The following is a 24,895-nucleotide window of genomic DNA, read 5'->3' on the forward strand; positions in this document are numbered from 1 at the left end:
TAACATCGTCGTCTTTTGTATGTATTTGCAACAAATGTTATGCTATTTAACCAGCGGAAGCTGTTGCCTCTTACACAATTTATCGATCAGGCTGTTTTCTTAAGGAAATATTAACACTTTAGTTCAGTTGGATGTGCTGTTTCTGAACTCAGTTATGCTAGGATGTCTGTTTTAAGACATAATATGGTAACTGGATTCCACTTAAAACAAGCCATATTGTTAACTAGTGTAATGTCAGGTGTAGCGGCACCCCGGTAGTGAGGGGTTTTCGCCGCCCAGAGATGTCCTTTCTCCCCTATAGTGAGAGGGAGGCTGTAGAGTAGAGCAGGAACAGCTCTTAGAAGAGCTAGTGATTATAGAGCAATCCCAAGGCAGGGATTGCAGCCGGAATAGCTTTTTCCTATAAGCATGAGGCAAGGCTCTGTGTGGAGGGTAAATCAGGAACTGAAGGTTTATTGTGGCACACAGTTTTCCCTACAAGGATACCACCCAGGTGGACCTTGTGGGGCACCAGGAGACAGGAACAGCAAGCCAATCGAAACAGTATTTCACATTCAGTCACTCCTATACAGTGTACACAATCCCTCCCCTCTGCTTAGGAGATAATTGAGTTAATTACTGTATCAACTCAATTATCTCCAAGCGAAAAATACACATTTTTAGAAATACCCCAAAGAGACCCCCACAAAATATACATTTCCTGATAGCTCCGATCTGGGGGAGCAACATACTCAAAAATCACCCATCACCCAGGGCTTCAAAAGTAAGCTGGAAGTCACATTTCCCCCTGGCCGCCCACGAGGCTATTGCCCAGAATAGTTCCCTAAGTTCAGCTGGGTCGGCCAGTCTTTTTCAGAGGCAGAGAAATACATTAAAATAACTAAATGACTGTTCGTGCCTATGATTCTCCAGTATCTCTTGTTATCTCTTGTGTGTTTAAAAGTACCGAACGCCGCTGCGTTGGTATAAAAAGAGACAAATTGCTGGAAGTCTGGAAGTCCCAGCGGTGTTCGTGTGGAATAGTGTCCGAAAGCAGTTCCACGCGTTCCAAGGATAAATCTGACTGCCATTCTGGGGTCAAGAAGGAATTTTTTTCCTAGCTTGTTGCAAAATTGGAAGTGCTTCAAACTGGTTTTTTTTTGCCTTCTTTTGGATCGACAGCAAAAAACATATGTGAGGAAGGCTGAACTTGATGGACGCAAGTCTCTTTTCAGCTATGTAACTATGTAACTATATGTAACGACAAAACACCGCTGGCTGTTCGACAGTTTTACGATGGCCACCGCCACGTGTTCGTTCATACCACCCAGCTGTTCGTCAATGAAGCTGCGGTTAACCATAGCTTCTGGGAGGTTAATAAGCAGCACACTCCCCATGCAGGGTGGTCAGTCATTCAGCAATTTGTTTGGTTAGTTGAACAGATTCATACTGGTGATAGGAAAAGGGAAATTCACCAAACAATTTAACGAACATGCAATGGGGAATATAAAATCCAGGCATATGTGAAGAAATATACAGGAAGGAGCAGCAATTGACAGGGAGAAAGTAACCAAGTACAGGAGAGGATAAGTTGAAAGCATAGTCAGGAATAGCAATAGTTCAGTTAAGGCGGCACAGGTTCTTAAGCAACGCACAGAAGTGTAAAATACCAGGAGAACAATAGCAACGCATTATGTATATACACCAAGATAAACAACTCTGGAAGCACAATACTGAGCATTGAGGACTTGGAAAGAGGGGTAATAATTCCTGCTTCACCGGCACTCCCCCTGATTGGGTAACTAAAATTATAAATCAGGGTGGTGCAGTAGACATTGCTTACCTAGATTTCAGTAAGGCTTTTGACACTGTTGCACATAGAAGGCTTATCAATAAACTGCAATCTTTGAGTTTGGATTCCAATATTGTTGAATGGGTAAGGCTGTGGCTGAGTGACAGGCAACAGAGGGTTGTAGTCAATGGAGTATATTCGAAGCTTGGGCTTGTCACCAGTGGGGTACCTCAGGGATCTGTACTTGTACCCATTTTCTTTAATATTTTTATTAGTGATATTGCAGAAGGTCTTGATGGTAAGGTGTGTCTTTTTGCTGATGATACTAAGATATGTAACAGGGTTGATGTTCCAGGAGGGATAAGCCAAATGGCAAATGATTTAGGTAAATTAGAAAAATGGTCAGAGTTGTGGCAACTGACATTTAATGTGGATAAGTGCAAGATAATGCATCTTGGACGTAAAAACCCAAGGGCAGAGTACAGAATATTTGATAGAGTCCTAACCTCAACATCTGAGGAAAGGGATTTAGGGGTGATTATTTCTGATGACTTAAAGGTAGGCAGACAATGTAATAGAGCAGCAGGAAATGCTAGCAGAATGCTTGGTTGTATAGGGAGAAGTATTAGCAGTAGAAAGAGGGAAGTGCTCATGCCATTGTACAGAACACTGGTGAGACCTCACTTGGAGTACTGTACACAGTACTGGAGACCGTATCTTCAGAAGGATATTGATACCTTAGAGAGAGTTCAGAGAAGGGCTACTAAACTGGTTCATGGATTGCAGGATAAAACTTACCAGGAAAGGTTAAAGGATCTTAACATGTATAGCTTGGAGGAAAGATGAGACGGGGGGATATGATAGAAACATTTAAATACATAAAGGGAATCAACACAGTAAAGGAGGAGACTATATTTAAAAGAAGAAAAATTACCACAACAAGAGGACATAGTCTTAAACTAGAGGGACAGAGGTTTAAAAATAATATCAGGAAGTATTACTTTACTGAGAGGGTAGTGGATGCATGGAATAGCCTTCCAGCTGAAGTGGTAGAGGTTAACACAGTAAAGGAGTTTAAGCATACGTGGGATAGGCATAAGGCTATTCTAACTATAAGATAAGGCCAGGGACTAATGAAAGTATTTAGAAAATTGGGCAGACTAGATGGGCCGAATGGTTCTTATCTGCCGTCACATTCTATGTTTCTATGTTTCTATGTAACACCCCTTCTAAGAAGCTCTAAACCTGCGTACATGTGCTTAGGGAACCTAGGGACTGCAGTAAACGTTTCTATGGTCAGTTTGCATGCTACAGTGAGGCTACAAACGGCATGCCACTGCTCCTGCCATCAAAGAGGAAGCCAACTTATGATTTGCCAAAGATGACTGGACAGGCCAGCCCACACCAGAGGCACTCATGCATGCCGACACATCGTCTCAAACCTTCTCAAACCGGCACACACAGCCTCACACAGATACATGCAGGAAAACTTAGGCATAGGCATACACAAATAGGTACTCAAAGACACAAACATACACAGGCAGGCCCATTAAGTCACAAACAGGCACAAAAATACACAGACAGATACACACAGGAACACACAGACTCAGATAGGTTGCATACAGGCATATAAAGGCACTGACAGGCACATACATACATACACAGACAGGCACAAACAAACACAGACAGGCACACACAGACTTAGACAGGTACATAGAGCCATACACAGGCAAAGACATATGTCAGACAAACACAGGATAAGATAAGTACATACATACATAGACAGGTACAAACAAACAGAAACAGGCACACACAGGATTGGATACATACAGGCACCTGCAGGCACATACACACACATTGAGATACAAACAAACAACGACAGGTAGAACACAGACAGGTACACACAGACTCAGACAGGTACATACATGCGTACACAGGCACACATAGACAGGCCACTTGCGTTTTCTGTAAAATTTTATATTTCTTCACTGACCGTTGTAATATTTTCATATTTTAGCATAACTTATTATATCACAGCAAGAATAGTTCGACTCATAAGAATATGTTGTTTCCTGCATACTGAGTGATACAAATTTGCTAAATGTTTTAACACTTTCAGTGCCAAAAGTGTGAAACACATTGCTTTGCAATGTGCTTGTTATATTTTTGGCACTTAAAGAGTTAAACAAATAAAATAAAGATTTCATTAATTTTCTTTTTTATTTTATTTGTTTAAACCTTTTGATATTTAACTATTTTGATATTTCATATGAGTCCAACAGACAAGGAGGTGGAGAATTGGAAATGGAGTCAAATTCCATGGGTGAAATCTGGTGCTCCACTATCTGAAAATGTCACCTGCCACCAATGTTGGAAAATACTGTTGTTGTTATTTAGAAATGGGTATGTAGAGTAAAGTATTTTCAGTGGTTAGTGCCACTGCCACCCTCTTACTACGTACATGAGTCCTGAGGGAAAGTTGTTGTGCCTGTCTATTGTCGGTGTTGATGCAGTCAATCTAGTTCTCTCTGGGCTTTTAGAGTAATGCTGCTTACCACCACTCCTGCTTCGGATTTTCTCATTTTAATTTCCTGCTCACACATTATCTGCTTGTCTGTTTTAGTAAGATATCCCTGTCCAACACTGATTTTCAGGCCATTGCTTCTAGTGTATCCCTGGACAGAGGCAGTGAGTGGACTGCAATCTTACACAGTGCCCTTGTTCTGCCAACCTCCAGTTGTAAAGATGGAGTGAGCAGGCAGGCATCATGAGAAAGACTTATTAAGCAGGCCATGACAATGGAGTGGGTGACAGACCAGCAGTGCAATTACTTATGCCGCAAAGTATTTTGAATATACCACAATGGTTAAAGGAGGTGATTTGTGATGGCTAATTTGAGGTCAAATCTGAAGAAAAGGTTTAAAATTTAGACTAAGTAGACAAATGTAAAAATAAAATGTTGTAGAAATTTACTAGCTCTTTTATTTTGATCGGTATTGCAATTTAGGGGTTATCTCACATTAAAGGAGCAGTATAGGGTCAGGAACACAAACATGGTTTCCTGACCCTACAGTGTTAAAAACACCATCTAACCCCCAGAGCCAGCACAAGTCAAACACAGTCTTGGCAATCAGCACCTCCTCATAGAAATGCATTAAATCAATGCATCTCTATGAGGAAAGTTTAGTGTCTGCATGCAGAGTGTGGATACACTGAATGGCAGTGCTGGTTACTCTGCAGCACTGCCTCAGGAAACAGCTTTAGCAGCCATCTAAGGAGTGGCCAGTGGAGCTATAACTAGGCTGTAATGTAAACGCTGCATTTTCTCTGGAAAGATAGTGTTTACAGCAAAAAGCCTGAAGTAAATGATTCTACTCAGCAGAACAAATTCAATAAGCTGTAGTTGTTCTGGTGACTATAGTGTTTCTTTAAGTCAAAATGTAATTGGATTCTCACTCTGATGCTTGTAAGATCTCAGGTTTCTGAAGCTCCCTTACAATAACTCCTAGCTATTTTGGCTTTCGAGAGGTTAATTGAACCTTAGCTATTTCAAAAGTTGCAACGGTCTCCTAACTATGAAGAAGTAATGGTGTACTTTTCCACTACTCCTTCGCTGACTCCACATATTTATGGCATCCTCAAACCTTCATCTACTGACTTTTCCTTCCCTGATAGTTTGCTACCCTATAAGATGTATGGTTGCATCTTTTTCTAACAAAATATATTTGTCATACCATCTTAATAATGTACTAACATATGCTTTCTTGCTATACATATATAAATCAATATAACATGTGATTCGCTATGTGTAGAATTGTCAGTGCACATATCTGGATATTTACCTTTAACTGACTAATCTTGGCTTCTAACCTCACAACGCTTGGGCTTTGCTCTAATATCCCTTTATGCCTATCATTGAATCTAGTTCTTGCCGAATGAAGAAGGACTACAAGAAGTCAGCAATATATTAAAACATTTTGCAAAATCCTTCAAGACTTGGATCGGACCCAGCATCTCCATAGTATCACTTATTCATCCAGACACCATCAAACCTATGGTTGCCGCCTCAGGTATAGTAGTAAGGACTTTTTGGAAACCAGGTAGTCACTAAAGACAGATTCGGTATTTTGTGCCTCATTAATTAAGTTTATAAGCTGCTTAGTTTGTCCCTGTTTCCTTTAGACCTGCCCACTGCGTGCTGACATCATCAGAAGTAGTAGCCTGATCCAATCACAATGCTTTCCCATAGGATTGGCTGAGGCTGACAAAGAGGCAGATCAGGGGCAGAGCCAGCACAATTCAAACACAGCCCTGGCCAATCAGCATCTCCTCATAGAGATGAATTGAATCAATGAATCTCTATGAGGAAAGTTCAGTGTCTGCATGCAGAGGGAGGAGACACTGCATTTTAGGCAGCCATGACCCAGGAAGGATCTCTAGCAGCCATCTGAAGAGTGGCCAGTGAAGTTATTACTAGGCTGTAATGTAAACACTGCATGCCTATGAACAGGGGATAACCCCCATCTAGGAGGTTTTGCAACCATTGGCTCCAGTTCTCTTCTTTTTCTTCTCTTTTCTTTAAAGTGAATAAAGGCTTATGTAAGTATCTCAGCTAGGTTTACACTTCCAACTTATACAGAAGAAGCTTGTTGCGGCACCCAGGAGACCCAGGCAAGTTGTCAAACCATACGTAAACAGTTTTATAAATTACTCTGCAAGGGCGCCATGGCTCTCCTGGCACCATGAGCGCCACAGCAGGCTTTAACTATTCCTATATGCTAGGTGTTGCATCCTCCAAGTTTTTCTTTTTTATATATACTTACAGAAACCGGAATCATTATCATTGGCTGACAGCACTCAGCTGATGCTCTCAGCCAATGACAGTGATCCTGCACATCACTGCTTAGTTCAGTGGAGCTAATCAGGTTCCCTCTGCAGAAACGAGATCCAGAAGCATGCATCGCAGACATCCAGAGTGCCCCCTATGTAATTTGTCAAAGTGTTATTAAATCGTAGTAGTTATGGTGCTTGGGCATACCTTTAATACTAGTATACGCATATGCAGCTTCAGTACACAATTATTATATAAAACAGTTATAAATAGCAACCTTATGCAATTTTACAGGTGTCAGTATCCAAACCTGTTAGATAAACAAATGTTTAAATGTCATAAAAAATATATAGGCTGCAAAACCAATTCATTACTCTGTTTATGCACAATTAAATCATTTTAACATAAAAAAAAACTGGCACATCCTTGCACTCCCAACATATTTTCCATCCTCCCTTTATGATAGTTGCCTTGTTCCTTTACCCTAGATTTGTTTAGCTCTCACATCTTTGCTTAGCCAGCTCTCATTACATCCTAATAACAGCTTCCATCTTCACTTTATACCATTTCTCTTATTTCTTCACACCAGTTACATTTCCTAAGCCCTCCTCCCTGAATAGTTTTTGCACATTTTGACACTTACCTGCCTCTTCCAAATGCGGGCCTTGCTTATTCTGACCATTAGGGAATGTTTTTTTTAACCACCCACAAAAGATTTTTGATCTGCAGTGTAAATATTGTCGCTTCTGAGAACATCGACAGTCACTAGAAGCACTTCCTCACGAAGACCTTTGAAAATTGATGACACCAAACAGCCAAAGCTTCTAAAAGAGAAGCATTAGATTGGCAGAGCGCATCAATAGCTGTGCATGCACCATATGTCTGCAATGACTCCTTATGAAAAACATTGAAATAAAGGAAGATCATCCATCATGATGATCTCAGAAGAGCCAAAGGTGACAGGCTTTTATTTTTTATTTTTATTTAATTTTAAAAGGGAAGAGGAAGTGTAGGAATATTTTTAGGCATAAAGCTCTCCTTTCAAGTCATAATGGGTCCATTTTTGTCCAGAATTAACATTTAGATATTAGAAAAAAATAAATAAAAGTTTATTTAGCATCTGTAACCTGTTCCAGGACAATTGAATCTTCACCTGTGTGTTTCTTAACCACCATTTTAAAGTTCCCACCCTTTTGTGTTTCTTATCCTCTCTTTTGTGTCTTACTTAGTGTATCTTATATCCCATTTTCCTCTTTATGTATCTTACATCCCCTTTGTGTGTCTCTTTCAAACCCCCCTTATATGTCTCTTACTTCACCCCAAGTACCTTTGTATGCGTGTCTCTCACTTTCCCCAGCTGCTTTGTGACTCGTTATCTTCCCCAGCCCCTTCATATGTCTCTTATTTACCCCAACACCATTGTGTGTCTTTTCACTCCCCGATCCCCTTTGTGTGTATCTTCCTCCCAGCCCCTTCTGTGTGATTCTTTCTCAACCAACAGTCCCTTTTGCATGTCTCTTACACACACAATTCCTTATGTTTGCCTCTTTCTCCCCTTTCTCAGTTACTGTATGTGTCTTCCCCAGCCCTTGTGCGTGTCTCCCTCCCTCCCCCCCCCAGTCCATCTGGGTTTCTCTTTCTTTCCTTCCCCGGTATTTGTGTGTCTCTTTCTCACCTTCCCCAGCCCCATGTGTGTGTGTCTCTCCTCCCAGTCCCTCTCTGTGTATTTTTCTCTTGTTCCCAAGCATCTATGTGTATATATTTCTTCCCCACAGCCCTTTTGCATGTTTTTTCTTGCCAACCCCTTTTGTGTGTCTCTTTCTTCCCTTTTCCAGACCCTGTGTTTGTCTCTCCTCCCCCCGCAGTCACTTTTGTATGTCTCTTCACCAACCCTCTTTGTGTGTCTTTCACGTTGCCATGCTACATAGTGGGACTTCCTGACAGTCCCCTTGAACATAGTGGCCCCCGGGCTGGTGCTCCCTAAAACCTTATGGTTGCGCCGGCCCTTTTCTGTTCCTATAAATTATCAAATAGACATGGGAAGAGCAGGCCCTTTTTTTCCCACACAGTAAACGAGATAAGTAACTTTATTTATGCATTCAAAATGCCTGTCCATTTGATTATTTTTAATATGTTTTTCAAATGATTTATCTACAGAAGTCAAAAATAAAGTCTATGGGAATTTTTGTAGGTAAATAATTTGAAAAGATTTTCTACCAAACTGATCATTTGAAAAGCGTATATCCAAAAGAATTAAAGGGTTACTCTAACCCTTTTGGAGGGGGAATTATTTGGTGTAAAATGCCCAATTGGGTGCTCTGGAGAAGGTCCCCCCCTCTGTTTGTAGTACAACCTGCAAATAAGAGCATTTTACTAAACTGGAATCCTGGGGCTGATCTTCCACGTCACTTCTGATACCACTGGGGCCTTGCACTGTGGAATCACAGAGAAGCAAGTGATTGGTCCATTTTGTTGGCTTAAAGCAAATGCTTGCGCTCTCTACCGGCGAGGGTAGGGGAATGAAGGGAGTGAAGGAGGGAGTTGTGAGGGTGGGGTTTAAAAAGTAAAAAATACTGAGGGCAACAGAGGAAGGCGGGAGCACAATCTTCCCATGCAGGATCTCTGCCTGCAAGTTCAAAGATTATCATGTATGTTGCGTGTCGACAGATGCAAAATATGCACTGTATTGGCATGTCACATGTGCTGTTAAGTGCAACTAGTCCAAGCACACAATTACAAATATCTCAAATCTGAAGTAGTTTGGGTAGTTGGAATAGACCTTTAAATAAAGGCTGTAACGTGTATTATTTGCATGCATACTAAACTTTTAATTTGCTAGAAAACCAGTTAAAGACAACTTGTATCTGGTTTAGCTTTCACAGAATTTTAGAGTAGGAAGTGAGGCTATATTTAGCTCTCTCTATCTCTCTCTACATATATCGCACTGAAATAATCTCTATCTCTCTATCTTTATCTATGTATACAGAGAGACAACTGGTCCTGTTAACTCCTGGTTTGGTTAGCTCAGAGGAGCTAAACTCAAGAGGCAGCAATTGCCCAGAGCACCTGCCTTGCAAAGAATTCTCATTGAGCTGCATTGAAAAGTATGTGATTGGACAGCTACACAGAAAGTCTGGGCTGCGTTAGGAGAGGGCTTATATATATATATTTGTAGTCAGGGACAATAAGCCGAGTTATAGTAGTGGTGGTACAAGTCGGTTGTGGTGTGCCGAAACTGACGTTCGGGTAGGCCTGTAAAAGAGGGCCCACTAAGTGAATGCTTAATAAAGGGAGCGGTGGGTGGCCCAGAGGAAGGGAGGGCCTGTGAATTTATAGGACGGACAAACCCCTCCCACAACTACAGACTCCGCCTTTCCATTTGTAGTTGGGGACAATAGGCTGAGTTATAGTAGTGGTGGTACAAGTCGGTTGTGGTGTGCCGAAACCGACGTTCGGGTAGGCCTGTAAAAGAGGACCCACTAAGTGAATGCTTAATAAAGGGAGCGGTGGGTGGCCCAGAGGAAGGGAGGGCCTGTGAATTTATAGGCCGGACAAATCCCTCCCACAACTACAGGCTCCGCCTTTCCATTTGTAGTCAGGGACAATAAGCCGAGTAATAGTAGTGGTGGTACAAGTTGGTTGTGGTATGCCAAATCCGACGTTCAGGTAGGCCTGTAAAAGAGGGCAAATAGTTTAACAGCTTAATCCGTAATACGTGCTGACATTACATAACCTGTTCTTTAAATTCCTGCCTCAGTTTCCTCTCCATTTGAGGGATATCTGGAGTATGCAGACGATTCCAATGTCCCAGTTTATGATTTGCGCTGGGATGTTTACTAAAGGCTGCAGAAGCAGTGCTTATGCTAAAAGAATGACCTGAATATGATGATGGGTCGTATCAGAGTTTTATTAATTGTGTCCTGACGTACAGGATGAATTTGATGTAGTGAATGGTTAACGTGTAACCTTAAAAGGGAGCGCATGCCTATGTAGTCCTTCCTGATATGCTGGGCACTGTCCGCAGGGCGCAGGGCTGTATTGGCAATAAGTCAAGATTTACGCCTATTAATGTCACCAGTAGTTGTCTGTGATACTTGCACAGGCGTAAATAGTTGGCAATCAGAGTTGGAGTTGGAGCTCAGAGTCTGCAATCATGAGTCTGTACAGATTGGCTTTAGTGCTGTAGCTGGTAAGTCTTTACGCATGAGTTCTGCAGCAATTAGGAATGGTCCAGTATTACAAGGAACTGTGTTGGTGGTATCCTGGTACTTGACCAGGGTACAATGGACTACCTGGGGTGGAGGGTCTGGCGGGGGTACTTGGGAATGAAATAACCTCTTCTAGAGGTGAAAGACATAATATGATGAATAAACAATTAGTAAATGTAATGGGCATGTCGATGAGAGTGTAGCCCTATATCAACTGGCAGCTCGCTAAGTGCCAGATGGCGAAGAAATTAGCTATACAAGGGGAAGGTGAGGCCTTGCAAAATGCCAAGTGGCTCAGAGAGGCTCTAGCTGTGATTTTGGCCGAGGGACTGAGGCCACAGTAAGAAGTGGCATGAATGTTGGCCTCTCGGTGACAAGTAAGAGATTCAAATGAGTGGCCGTGACAGGTGAGGCCCTATCTAATATACTCTGATTTTCGTCAGAGTACCCCTGAGTGGGTGAAAGGCTCGTTTTTCTCATTCGTTTGTGAGTGTACCTATATCACATATATTGAGACCCAATATTTAATATATTTTTTACGCTATGTTAGCTTTTTGATTTATTTATACAGAACACATACCGGAATATCTGCTTATACAGGTTATTCTGTTTTGTACTATATTTCACGTATTCTGGGTGGGTTCCACTTTTCTATATATAACCTATCTAATAACCTGTAGAGGTTGGAGCGAGGCTCTAGCTATAAGTTGGGCCGATGGGTGAATACCTCTGCGTGAGGATGGGTGTTGGCCTCGCGGGACTAAATTATTAATATATACTAGAAAATGGCCTGCACCAAACCCTTTGCAGCCAGTTGATCTATCCCTAAGAAGTGTAGGGGAATAGAAATGTAATGGATTGATAGAAAGTATGTTGGAACGTATGTACATTGCCCAACTAGTGAGGTTGAGCTTGAGAAAGGATGTCGTAGAGAGGAACCTAAAGGCCAAACAAAATGAGTCAGGAAAAGAGATACCTGATTGAACTGAATCTAGATATGAGTTCCCACTGTGCATCCTACTAGAAGGACCTGAAGTGTGCTTGAGAAAAAATAGCCTAAGTAATTAAACGCCAAAACATGTATGTAACATCTCTAGCTTAGTAGTGTGAAGTGAATTATGAGATCTAGTAATCACCTTAGATGAAGGTGTCGGTTATATTAATTTAAGTAAAATAGACCGATCGAAGAGGCCTGAATATGTATAATTGCTTAATGAGGGGTTCTGGGTTCTTGTGAGTGTGTCGAGAGAGCAACCATATAGGGAGGACTTGTGTGGGCCTAACGAGGTGGAGTAGTAAAATGTGATATGAAAGGGTTGTAGTTTTCCTTGTAAGCAGGAAAATGTTGTATGTAAATGACCAAATGGGGGGACGAAATTGGATCGTAGTGGTCAGCCCAAAGAGGACCTTATGTAACCGTTTGGCGTGAAGGCCTAATGAGGGCCATGTGTAGAGGTATCGTAGCGAAAGGCTGCCCAATATAAGTCCTGAGCTGCAGGATGGAAAATATAGGGCTGTATGAGGAGTACGGACATATGGAACAAACAAATGTGGAATAAACATATCAAGGTTGTAAGAGTTGTGTAGAGGTCAAGCATGATGCCTTTGTTGTTTGAACCGGTCCATATGTAGTGGTATGGAGAATTGTCATCAATACCAGGTTGGCAATGTTGTATGTAGTGGAGGGCCATCTGAGGCTGTGATTAAAGCAAAATGAGGCAAATAACCAACATGATTATTAGGTGTCTAGATGTAGGTGACTTGTCATATGTAATATTGTCAATACCATGCTAGACTGGAGTGGTTTAATATGTAGAGTAAGGATAAAAATTATCGGATGAGGGATTAAGGGTAAGGTTTCCTGGATTCCTTAGGCTCCGAGAGGTCCATATAGGTTGGGTTGGAGTAGGTCTTGCGAGACCAAGCGTATAAATGAATGAAGTAATATAAGCAGTATATAACCCTCGTGAAGCAGGCCCTTCATTTCAAGCCCAAATGAGGAACCAAAATTGTGTTGTATTGGGTTGCCCATAGAGGGCCTTGTGAAGCGAATGTAGTGAAGGTCAAGAAAGGACCATGTTTAAAAGTATTGATGACACTCAATCGTTTGCAACATATGAGTATATTTAGGCTGTGTCCTATGTAGGTGATGATGATCCCACCTAATAGATACTGCTGAACCATAGTGTTTGACATGGGGTAGCGACAACGTATATGATGAAGGATACAGGTTCCCCAGGAGGATGTAGTGAAAGCCGTACCATATAGTAAGGTATGATTAGTTTATTGATATCATGTAGTGTGGTGGGGTAGTATGCAACCCCTGTAAGTGGATGTTATGAAAATGAAAAGCCCAATGAAGCAATGAAATAGGAACAAAGTATGCTGCCCACTGAGGGTCATGTGAAACGGACGTTGCAAAGTCCCATTGAGGGCCTTTTGCAAGGACTATGTATATGACGCTGAGAAGGGACCCAATGTAAGTCCTGAGGTGCAGGGTGGCCACATGAGGCTGTGATAAAAGTAATAGAGGGGGTGATTGGTAGATCAGATATAGTTTGTAGAGTTTGTTGAGAAGTAGCGATTACAGGAGCTATGATAGTAATGAGACAGTAGAGAAATAATAGCAATAAAAATAATAAGCATCTAGCTTGTGAAATGGTTAGCATAAAGAACATAAGAAATCCGCATGTTAAAAGTTATACAATACATACTAACTGAGCCAGTTGAACGGAAAGTATAAAACAGAATTTACGTCAGGAATGAGGTTTAGAACACTAAAATGCAATAGTGCTGAACTGATTTTAGGCTCTGATGGCCGTACGCTAAACGTAGGAGGAAACAGAATTTCTAAGACATGTGTTTATAAAAGGTCTAGCTTGTGAAAAGTGAACGTAATGTTTTTATTTTATTTTTTGATATATAATACATACGTTTATAAGGCATACTTGTGGAATGCTTAGGAGGATGATTAACACTTATGCATACATAATTGGTATAGCACAATAGGGTTGAAAGCATCAACAAATGCCAGAATAACACAGAGTAACATGCATTAATGTGAGGCTAGTGACGGTCGAATCAAATGACAGTATCATGTGTTAGAGGCCCTGTAGGGCTTGTTCAGAAACACTTGTAAATATAATCCCAATTTACAATTTTTTTTTTAAAAAAAATGCATGTTTTAATTTGGGGTTTATCTACTAAGCAGTTTTTTGTTTTGGGCGGGGGGTGGGGGGGGAGTTTGGAGGGGAGGGGGGCGGCAGTGGTGTGTCCCTAAGTGGCGGACCTGGTACGTGGCATGTCTTGATTGAAGTGCGACTTTAACATATTTAGGCGAGGGCCATGTTTATATATTATAAAATATGATATGTTCGAATACAGTAAGCAGAATGCATGAACCGAATTGAGGTATCACTGATGCTGTGATTGAAATAAACCGTATTTGCGTTAGTAGTGAAATTCGCCATATCAGAATGAGGAAGGAATACGGACTGAAATGCTAATGCCACCCTAGTTAGTTGAAGGCCAAATGTGGGCTGAATACGTGTGGAATGACAGTAATAGCATGGCCCAACGCGGACCAAACTTACGGTTTTGCTGAAAGACACGTGAACAGCAACAGGATGTAGCAGTGCCAAAAAAGAAAGGTGAAGCGCTACATACAATACTCAATTTAGTCCACACTTTTTAGGAATATTCCCTTCCCAAAAGGTCGTAGGGTAGATGAAAATTGACACCCAAATGTTCTGAAAAACAAATTAAATCTTCATAGTGCAACTCTGTGATTCAGTATATAGATTATAAGCTTGTATATAGAACCACTCACATTTAGTTGAGCTTATAGCCAAGCTCAGGAGTGCACGCTTTCAGGTCCGTAAAGGCGACCTTTACCCTTCTTCAGTCCTCTTTTTCAGATGTGGCTAGAGCTCAAGCGAGAAAATATATAGTACAATATCGTCTATAATCAGTATTCAGTATAAAATGAATATAGGGATTATACTCACAAGTCGAGAGCCAACTTTTAGGCTCAATTGATGCACAATGTGTAGTTAAGGACTACACTCCTTTAAGAGCAGGAACCAGTAGCCCAGATAGTTTTTTAAAAAATATATTTATTATAAGTATTATATAGTATTAGGATTTAAAATTGTAATGGCCAATTACAATGTATAAGAACCAATATACTCAAACAGGTAAATAACATAAAATAACTATGTATACAAATACACTGGGCATAAAGGTGATACTATTTTGCAGTTTCCCAGGACGCGTTTCGCCAACACAATGTCGGCTTCCTCAGCTAGGTGCAAAAGTTTTCCAAGTGTTCCTCCTACTATCAGGAGTCCTGCTCTTATACCTTTGTGTTCAATCTTCAATCCGGCGTTCAGCTGTTTTCTGGCGCGCTCCTCTTCCCGCCTCGCCGGCTGCCTCTGCATGCGTCTCAAGCCTCGTTCTCCTTTCCGTTCACTTCCGCATGTGACGGCATGCGTCTCAAGCCTCGTTTTCATTTCCATTCATTTCCACATGTAACGGCATACCGGTCGAAAGTTATTAGTGGTACTGTTAACCCTGTGGGTGCCGAGAGCTGCACACTCTCTTTTCAGATGTCCTTAGTACTTATACATGGCATTTATAACGAGAGAATGTATTTTAGTGGAAAAGGAAATATATACACATATCGGAATCCTGATTATTATATAGGAAGCTATCATTATACATGGCATTTGTAACGAGACAATATATTTAAGTAAAAATAGAAATATATACACATATCGGAATCCTGATTATATAATAATGTAACATATACACAATTATTATATAATAATGTAACATATACACAATGTCTTCAAGATATATATAGTGTTATAAAAATACTCTAAAAACTTTAGATCATAGAAAATCTCCCCTTCTAGAAAAGGGGGGACACAAATGTTAAAACAGTCTTATATCTATTCTAGTGAGGTAAACATATCACTTATACCTATGCATATCAGAGAAAAAACGAGAATAGCAAATAAATAAAATTATATAAAACCTAGGGAGTCTATACATAAGAATAAAGGGTGGAATGCATCAAGAAGGCATACAATTATCCTAAAAAATATATATATATATATATGAACTCCAGCACCAAATCTAAAACCAAAAATAAATCCTTAAAAATAAATTAATCTAAAAAATGACAAATTTCAAATTCTGAATTCAAGCCGTAGGGGGTGAGGGTATTCAGTTCGAAGATCCACTTCATTTCTTCCTTGCTGAGTTTCTTATTAAAATCCCCCCCCCTCCAATCTTTCCCCACTCTATTTAACCCCAAAAAGTTACTACCTAACGGAGATTGGTTATGATATTTCTTATAATGGAGAGGTACACTGTGGTTCTCTGCCCCCTTCATTATATTTCTACTATGCTCCTCTATCCTAATATGTAGTGGTCGACTGGTTTTGCCCACATAATTCAAGCCACAAGGGCATTGCATGACATAGATCACATTGTTCGTGTGACATGTGATAACTTCCCTGATCTCGTATTTCTGTTTTTTATCCTCAAATTGTGTGATTCTTCTTTTCTTATTACCAGTTCTTCTGCATGCCAAGCACTGGCCGCAGCCAAAAAAACCTTTTTCCTGTTCCAAAAAGGTGTCTTTCTTTTTTCTTTCCTTAATAAAACTTGATGTCAGGATATTGCGAAAGTTCTTAACTCCTCTATGAATAAATTTGGGTTGAGGTGGTAGTATCTTCTCTAGTACTGGGTCCTGGCGAAGGATAGGCCAGAATCTTCTAACAATATTCCTAATTTTAAAATTGTCTGTACTGTAGTTACAAATGAAAGGTACCCCTTCCATATTCTGTTGGGTCCGATCTTTATACTTTAAAAGATTATGCCGTTCTATCTCTTTCACCTGTACTCTTGCTTCTTCTAGTTTACAATCTTCATACCCTTTCTTTAAAAAGTCCTCTTTAATCCTTATTGACTGATTATCATAATTCTCCAAATCTGTACAATTTCGTCTGATACGTAAGAATTGCCCTTTAGGGGCATTCTCTAGCCACGGAGAAAAGTGACAACTTGCTCTTTCTATAAAACTGTTGGCATCTACTGCCTTAAAAAAATTCTTTGTTTTAATTTTGCCATCTTCTATAAAGATGGTAAGGTCTAAAAAGGATATTTCCTTCTCACTCCAGCTGCTAGTTAGGCTAATCCCCCATGTGTTATTATTAAGAAATGCCAAAAAATCTTCCAAAAGCGGGACTCCTCCTCTCCAAATAAAGAAAATATCATCAATGTAACGGCCATAGGTGACCAAGCTCCCCCCCCAGCCATGCCCTTCATATATAAAATGTTGTTCCCAATATGACATGAAAAGATTGGCATAGCTGGGGGCGAACTTGGTCCCCATGGCCGTCCCATTAGTCTGCAGAAAAAAATCCCCCCCATACCAAAAATAATTATTCTCTAGGATTAACTTAATCCCATCCATAATAAACTCTATTTGAGTTCCCAAAAAATCTGAAGCGTTCTGTAAAAAGTACTCTACTGCTCTACATCCGTACTCATGGGGAATATTACTGTATAGCGATGCCACATCGCATGTTACCAATAGGAAGTTTTCTTCCCATATACAGTTGTTTAATATATTTAATATCGCTATGGTATCCTTTATATATGATCTAGTTTTTTGTACCATAGGTTGGAGTTGTAGATCTATATAATGCGAGAGCCTACTAGATATGGCGTCTATTCCCGCCACTATGGGTCTCCCTGGGGGGTGTGTGACGCTCTTGTGCACTTTCGGTAAAAAATAAAAGACTGGGACTTTTGGGTGTAAAATATTTATGTACTCGAATTCTTTTTGATTGAGTACTCCTGTGTCTAACCCTCCTTTTAGAAAGGCTCTAAATTTTTCTTGAATTTCTAGACTTGGATTTGTTGCCAATTTTCTATAGGTTACCCCTTCCGTCAAGATTCTTATGGCTTCTTTGTTGTAGGCCTCTTTGTTCATAATAACTATCCCCCCCCCTTTGTCCGCTGGTTTAATAACTAGCTCTTCATTGTTCCTCAGTTCCCTAAGGGCTTTTTTCTCCTGTATGTTCAGGTTATCTTGAAAATTTTCTTTCAGATCTAGTTTCCTACACTCATTCAAGACCATGGTCTCAAATGTGACCATTTTGTCCGAAATCATCTGTTTCGGGAAGAAGTGTGATCTTTTCTTCAACTCTGTATGCTTGAATTCGTTCTCCATATGTATCTGCCTTTCTATAGGGTTTTTTATAAAAAACTTTTTTAGGCAGAGGTTCCTCTTAAATTTATTCAGATCTATATATAGATCAAAGGGGTTAATATGTTTGCTGGGGGCAAATTTGAGCCCTTTTTTAAGAATCTTAATCTGTTCCTTATTTATTATCGTCTCACTTAGATTATATATTCCTATCTTACTAGTATCTTTTAACTCTTCATCCTCTATTCTTTTTCTTTCCTGTCTCTTCTTTCTCTCTTTGACTGATTTTCCTCCTCTATTTCCTCTTGTAATGGGTATCCTCGTTTCCTGTGGTTTGTGGGGAAATTTCTCATTGCCTCTTCTTTGTGCCTTTCTATAATCCGACTCCTCCAAAAATCCTGTCCCTCTTCTCTATCCTTCAAAACTTCGTACCGGTTTTGCGTTCTTGATTCTTGGGTGTGGGGTTGATATGTTCCTCTATTTTTACCAAACATGCGTCTATCATGGTGCGGAGGCCTGTAAATGGGATTTCTCTCCCTCTCGTAAGTTCCCTTACCTATTCTCTCCTCATCTCTATCCTTTCGTCTCTCTCTAAAGTTTTCTCCCCGTGATCTGTGGTTGGGTCTCCATTCTCTACTCTCATATCTATTATACGTCTCTCTTTGGGTCTGTTTGTTCTCAACAACTTCTTTATAGGTTCTTTGGGGTATGGGATTTCTCATCTGTCTAGACTCGTGCTGGGTAGATGGATGTATTCCTTCTCTTGGATTTTGATATGTCTCTATCTCCCTACGATATCTATCTCTAGGTAGTCCTTGGTTTCTGGAAAAGGTTCTTACTTGTTTATTTTTATAGTCTCTTACATCCCTAAGGTATTTATTTCTTTTTATCTCCACTACTCCTTTCTCTACTCTGTCTAGATTTTCTTTAATTTCTTGTGTGATACAGTCAAATTCTTCCTGATTCAAAGCATTAAGTATTTCATCTTGACATTTGTTAATTTCCACATCCAGCTCTCTTAGATGTTCTCTCCTTCTCCCGATAATGAGCTGCATAGTGGTGAAGGAGAAACCTTCCAACATATTATGCCATTCTTCCATAAAGCCCACGTGTTCTTGATCGAATGTGGGCAATTTGAAATATCGTAACCCCCTTGGGGTGATTTTCTCTCCTATATATTTCTCTAGAGTTGCAATCTCCCATTTTATCTTTAATTCCTTCTGTAGGAGTTTATCTAGTTTATCGCTGGTTTTGTTGGGTTCAGTTATTCTTTTATTTTCTGGTTTTTCTGCCCAATTAGCAAATTCAATAGCCATTTCTCTATGTATATTATTTCTTTTATCAAATAGAGACATTATTATCAAAAGCTGCCTTGTATATAAAGGAAAGATTAAAAACAAACAGTGTACATTCACCTGTGTGTAGATAGCAAACACACTTAATGGGTATTGGGTGAAACACACACACAAATTACCCTTAAATTAACTGTATTGTAGACAAAGGATTCCTCTTATATCCTCAAGGCAATAACAACAAAGTACCAAAGAAATGGCAATCTACAATACAGAAATAATAGAGAAGGACATAGCGCAATATTGTTGCAAAAAAATAATAAAATTGTGGTTTAAAGGATTGCACTCACAAAAGGCAGTTTGATTGAAGGCACATCAAATATACTGCTCTGACGAGTTCAGGACTTGTAGACCATCAAAATCATGCATAGGAGGGAAGAAATAAAAAATATAGTGCAGAGTATCCAAGTAAAAAAAGACACAATTTATTCACAAACGCACTTACAGAATTGCAGTGTCAAATAGGCACATCAAGGTTTCAGATGAAATGATACATCCCAGTGGAGAAATCCAAAGGAGCAAAAAAACCAGGTGCATAAATAAAATCAACAATATAATAAAAATTAAAAAACTCTAGCACTAAAGGAAAAAGCCCTACGCGTTTCGTTCATAGAATGAACTTCCTCAGGGGCATCAGATATGAAGTCCTCCAAATGCAGGCATGAAAACAAGTCCAGGGACCTTCCTTTTAAATCCGTCCGGTTTGGCGCGAAAACAGCCGACTCCGCCGCTTACTTCCGGGTTCGGACTACTTCCGGTTGCGTCATGCGTTCCGGAAATGCTGTCCAAGCCTCAGTTTCGTTCCGTTAATCAGTTCGGAGTTAGGACAAAGGGAAAGTCCCATTATACTTAGGCATTTAAACCCACAAATCCATAATAGAAGAAACATATGTATTAGATAAAATAGCAGCATATCCTCTTATACCAGGAACAATAGACAATGAAAATACAAAGCTGATACTAATGTAAAGAACCATTGTGGAACCCATAATTGGTGTAAAAAACCTTTGGGGGAGAAAGTAAAAATAATAATAAAGTATAAAAGAGTATCTAATAAAAATAATAAAATATATATAAATTAACATTAAGCCTAATCTGTTCAAGTTATAAAACTTAAACAGACCAAACCCAAAAAATAAATAAATAAACAACAAATGAGTAATAAATAAAAGTGAAAAATAAAATAAAATAGAAAAATTAAACAAATAAACAATTACAGAAAACAAATCAAATCAAAATCAACATTTAAACCCATTGGTTTCATGGTTTTTAATGTATGGATCCAGTAACCCTCACGTTGTCTTAAAAACATCATTAAATCCCCACCTCTTTCGTTCAGAGTTATTTGTTCTATGCCTATGCATTTGAGTGTATTAAAGCTAAAGATGGGACAGCTATTACAGTGTACCGGCACTGAATGAGTCAGAAGACCCTTTTTGATGTTATTTCTATGTTCCTGCAATCTTATTTTTAGTTTTCTCCCAGTTCTTCCCACATATTGCATCCCACAGCCGCAAGTGAGGAGATATATTATATGTGTGGAGGAACAAGATATCTTATTTTTAATCTTAAATTTCATTTGCGTCTGTGTACTCACGAAATCAAAGACTGTACTAAACAGGTGGCCACAACTTACACAATTCCCACATGTAAAGAAACCTCCCTTCTGACTAGTGTGACCCTTCACCGACCGAAAAGTACTGGGGGCAAGGATTTGTTTTAAATTTGTGCCCTTTCTAAAAATAACTTTGGGATCCTTAGGTATCTGTTTCCCCAGAAATTCATCCTCTACTAACAACCCCCAATGTTTCCTTATAATCCTCTGCACATCGAAAGCTCTTCCATTGTACCGAGTATTAAAGGAAAAATCGAAGGCAGGATTTCTAATCATATCTTTCTTCTTATTTATAAGAAGATCCTTTCGACAGATCTTCCCAACTCTCGCAATTTCTGAGTTTATAAATTCGGGGGAATACCCCTTCTCTAGGAAGCGTTTCTTCAGAACCTCTGCTTGTACAAAAAAGGAGTCTAGATCGCTGCAATTCCTCCGTAATCTAACAAACTGGCTCTTAGGAACCCCTCTAAGCCAGTTCGGATGATGTCCACTTTTGGTGTCAATAAAGCTGTTAGAGTCAATATCTTTAAAGAAAGTCTTAGTCTTAACTTTCCGATCCTCAATATATATTGACAGATCAAGAAAGTCAATACTTTGGGCACCAATTTTAGGAGTGAAAACCAATGATAAAGAATTATGGTTGACATATTCGAAGAAACTGTGCAGCTGGTCTATAGGGCCACGCCATATCATCAGGACATCATCGATGTACCGTCTCCAGAGCACCAAGTTTGCACCAAACGGGTTATTGGACCAGACAGACGATCTTTCCCAGCAGTCCATAAACACGTTGGCATAGCTTGGTGCAAACTTGGTGCCCATTGCAGTGCCCTTGATCTGAAGAAAAAAATCTCCGTCGAAACTAAAGAAATTGTGCGTGAGAATAAAACGAATAGCCCTCTCCAAAAAATCACAAAAAATTGGATCCAGGTCAGCATCACGGTCAAAATTCTGTCTCACTGCTTCTACACCCAAATCATGGTCTATTACGGTGTAGAGTGAGGTTACATCCAAAGTAGCCCAAACATAATCATCATCCCATTCGATGCATTCCAGCTCCTGAATGAGATGTTTAGTATCTCTCAGAAATGCCCTAGCTCCCTGAGCATATTTTTGTAGATGGTAATCGTTAGGCTAATCCCCCATGTGTTATTATTAAGAAATGCCAAAAAATCTTCCAAAAGCGGGACTCCTCCTCTCCAAATAAAGAAAATATCATCAATGTAACGGCCATAGGTGACCAAGCTCCCCCCCCAGCCATGCCCTTCATATATAAAATGTTGTTCCCAATATGACATGAAAAGATTGGCATAGCTGGGGGCTATTCATTTTATACTGAATACTGATTATAGACGATATTGTACTATATATTTTCTCGCTTGAGCTCTAGCCACATCTGAAAAAGAGGACTGAAGAAGGGTAAAGGTCGCCTTTACGGACCTGAAAGCGTGCACTCCTGAGCTTGGCTATAAGCTCAACTAAATGTGAGTGGTTCTATATACAAGCTTATAATCTATATACTGAATCACAGAGTTGCACTATGAAGATTTAATTTGTTTTTCAGAACATTTGGGTGTCAATTTTCATCTACCCTACGACCTTTTGGGAAGGGAATATTCCTAAAAAGTGTGGACTAAATTGAGTATTGTATGTAGCGCTTCACCTTTCTTTTTTGGTATTTGTAATTTGTGTATTTGGGAGGGTACATTTGGTGATACAGCGGCTACTAGATATATCAAGGTTCTGTCAAAAGCGCCAGTATATTTTTCCTCTTCAGGATGTAGCAGTGCCCCATGAGCTTTTAGGGAGGGCTGTTTTTACTCAAATCAGGTAAAATGAATACTTGCGTACATCAGTGGCGGATCCAGAAGCTAATCTCGGGAGGGGCACTGGCAGATTATTTTAAGAAACAATCCAGGCACAATAACCACTACAGCTCTCTGTAGTGGTTTTGGTGCCAGGAGTTGCTGTGGCGCCCTCCCAGAGTAAGTAGTCAAACTGGTTAAAAAAACTGTTTGATAACTTACCCATGTCTGCCGGGATAGGGGTTGTAGTGTGTATGTGTGTGAGGGGTGCAGTGTGTGTGAGGGTCGCAGTATGTGTATGGAGGGGTAGTGCGTGTGTGAGAGGGGTGCAGTGTATGTATGGGGTAGCAATATGTATATTGGGAGCAGTGTGTTTGTGTGTAAATGGTGCAGTGTGTGTATTGGGAGCAGTGTGTTTGTGCGTGAGTGGCGCAGCGTGTTTTTGTGTGAGGGGTGCTTTGTGTGTGTATGGGGGGCAGTGAGTGTATTGGGGGCTATGTGTAAGGGGGGGCTGTGTGTGTGTAAGAGGGGCTATGTATGTAAGGGGGAGCTGTGTGTAAGAGGGGGGCTGTGTATGTAAGGGAGGCTGTGCATGTTAGAGGGGGGCTGTGTGTGTAAGAGGGGGCTGTGTGTGTAAGGGGGGCTGAGTATGTAAGGGGGGCTGAGTATGTAAGGGGGGGCTGTGTGTGTAAAGGGGGTCTGTGTATGTAAGGGGGGCTGTGTGTGTAAGGGGGGGCTGTGTGTGTAAGGGGGGGCTGTGTGTGTAAAGGGGGTCTGTGTATGTAAGGGGGGTCTGTGTATGTAAGGGGGGCTGTGTGTGTGTAAGAGGGTCTGTGTGTAAGGGGGGTCTGTGTGTGTAAGGGGGGGCTGTGTGTGTAAGTGGGGGCTGTGTATGTAAGGGGGGCTGTGTATGTAAGGGGGGGCTGTGTGTGTAAAGGGGGTCTGTGTATGTAAGGGGGGCTGTGTGTGTAAGGGGGGGCTGTGTGTGTAAGGGGGGGCTGTGTGTGTAAAGGGGGGCTGTGTAGGTAAGGGGGGACTGTGTATGTAAGGGGGGACTGTGTAGGTAAGGGGGGGCTGTGTATGTAAGGGGGGGCTGTGTAAGTAAGGGGGGCTGTGTAGGTAAGGGGGCTGTGTGTTTAAGGGGGGGCTGTGTATGTAAGAGGGGGGCTGTGTATGTAAGAGGGAGGCTGTGTATGTAAGAGGGGGGCTGTGTATGTTAGGGGGGGCTGTGTATGTAAGAGGGGGACTGTGTATGTAAGGGGGGGCTGTGTAGGTAAGGGGGGGCTGTGTAGGTAAGGGGGGGCTGTGTAGGTAAGGGGGGCTGTGTGGTGCAGTGTGTGAGAGGATAGGGGGGCAGATAAAAGATATTTTTTTTTGTTTTAATTATTAAATAATAATTAAATAAATAAAGCTAATGTCCCCCCTCCCTTCTTGCCTTTGCTGAGGGAGGGGGAGACATTGCTTTCTCTTCCAGTCCCTGGTGGTTCTAGTGGGGGAGTGAACTCTAACCTGCAGCTCAGGCTAGAGTTCACTCTCGCGAGAACGGAGCGTTGCCATGGTAACGCTCCGTGCTCGCGAGAGGAGAACCCGGCGGAGCTGCAGGTAAGAGCTCCCCCGGGTTCTCTCTCCCACTCCCTCCCCTGCCGGCCGCCCAGCAATCTGCCTGTGGGCCGGGGAGGGAGATCACTGATCTCCCCTCCGGTCCGTGCAGGCAATCAGCAGGGCTGGTGCTTGGATAGCACCAGCCCTGCATGGGCCGGCAGGGGAGAGCCTCGGGCAGCAATATTTTCTCGGGGGGGGCAATTGCCCCGTTGCCCCCCCCCTGGATCCGCCAATGGCGTACATTGGTTTCAGCACACCACAACCAACTCTGCATCTCCTTCTACTTTCCATTACGTATTAGAAATTCAGAGCACAAGTTAAAAGGCCATTTGGCCTGAATTTGTGGGAGGAGTTATGACCCCTATTTAAACCCCTACCCCCCTACTCACCTTTGCCGTTCAAGCTGATTGTCCCCACCCACCTACACCCATCTATATACACATTTCACCTTTGTGGGCCCCAGGGCCGGCGCTACCATTAAGGCGAATA

At 41.1% G+C, this 24,895-nt stretch overlaps 1 protein-coding gene across 3 annotated transcripts in view; it reads left to right on the forward strand.

Moving 5' to 3' along the window:
- Window positions 1-24,895, forward strand: part of LOC134612200 (ultra-long-chain fatty acid omega-hydroxylase-like) — a 99,196-nt gene that overhangs the window by 12,621 nt on the left and 61,680 nt on the right. For 2 of the 3 annotated variants that reach the window (XM_063456560.1, XM_063456553.1), the window contains exon 3: window positions 5,697-5,841. The exons of the other annotated variant lie outside the window; for it this stretch is intronic. In XM_063456560.1, coding sequence (XP_063312630.1) covers window positions 5,697-5,841 — 145 coding nt within the window. The remainder of the gene's footprint in view (window positions 1-5,696; window positions 5,842-24,895) is intronic. 3 annotated transcript variants of the gene reach the window in all.

This window comes from Pelobates fuscus, chromosome 1 (assembly GCF_036172605.1).
Source record: "Pelobates fuscus isolate aPelFus1 chromosome 1, aPelFus1.pri, whole genome shotgun sequence".
Taxonomy (NCBI): domain Eukaryota; kingdom Metazoa; phylum Chordata; class Amphibia; order Anura; family Pelobatidae; genus Pelobates; species Pelobates fuscus.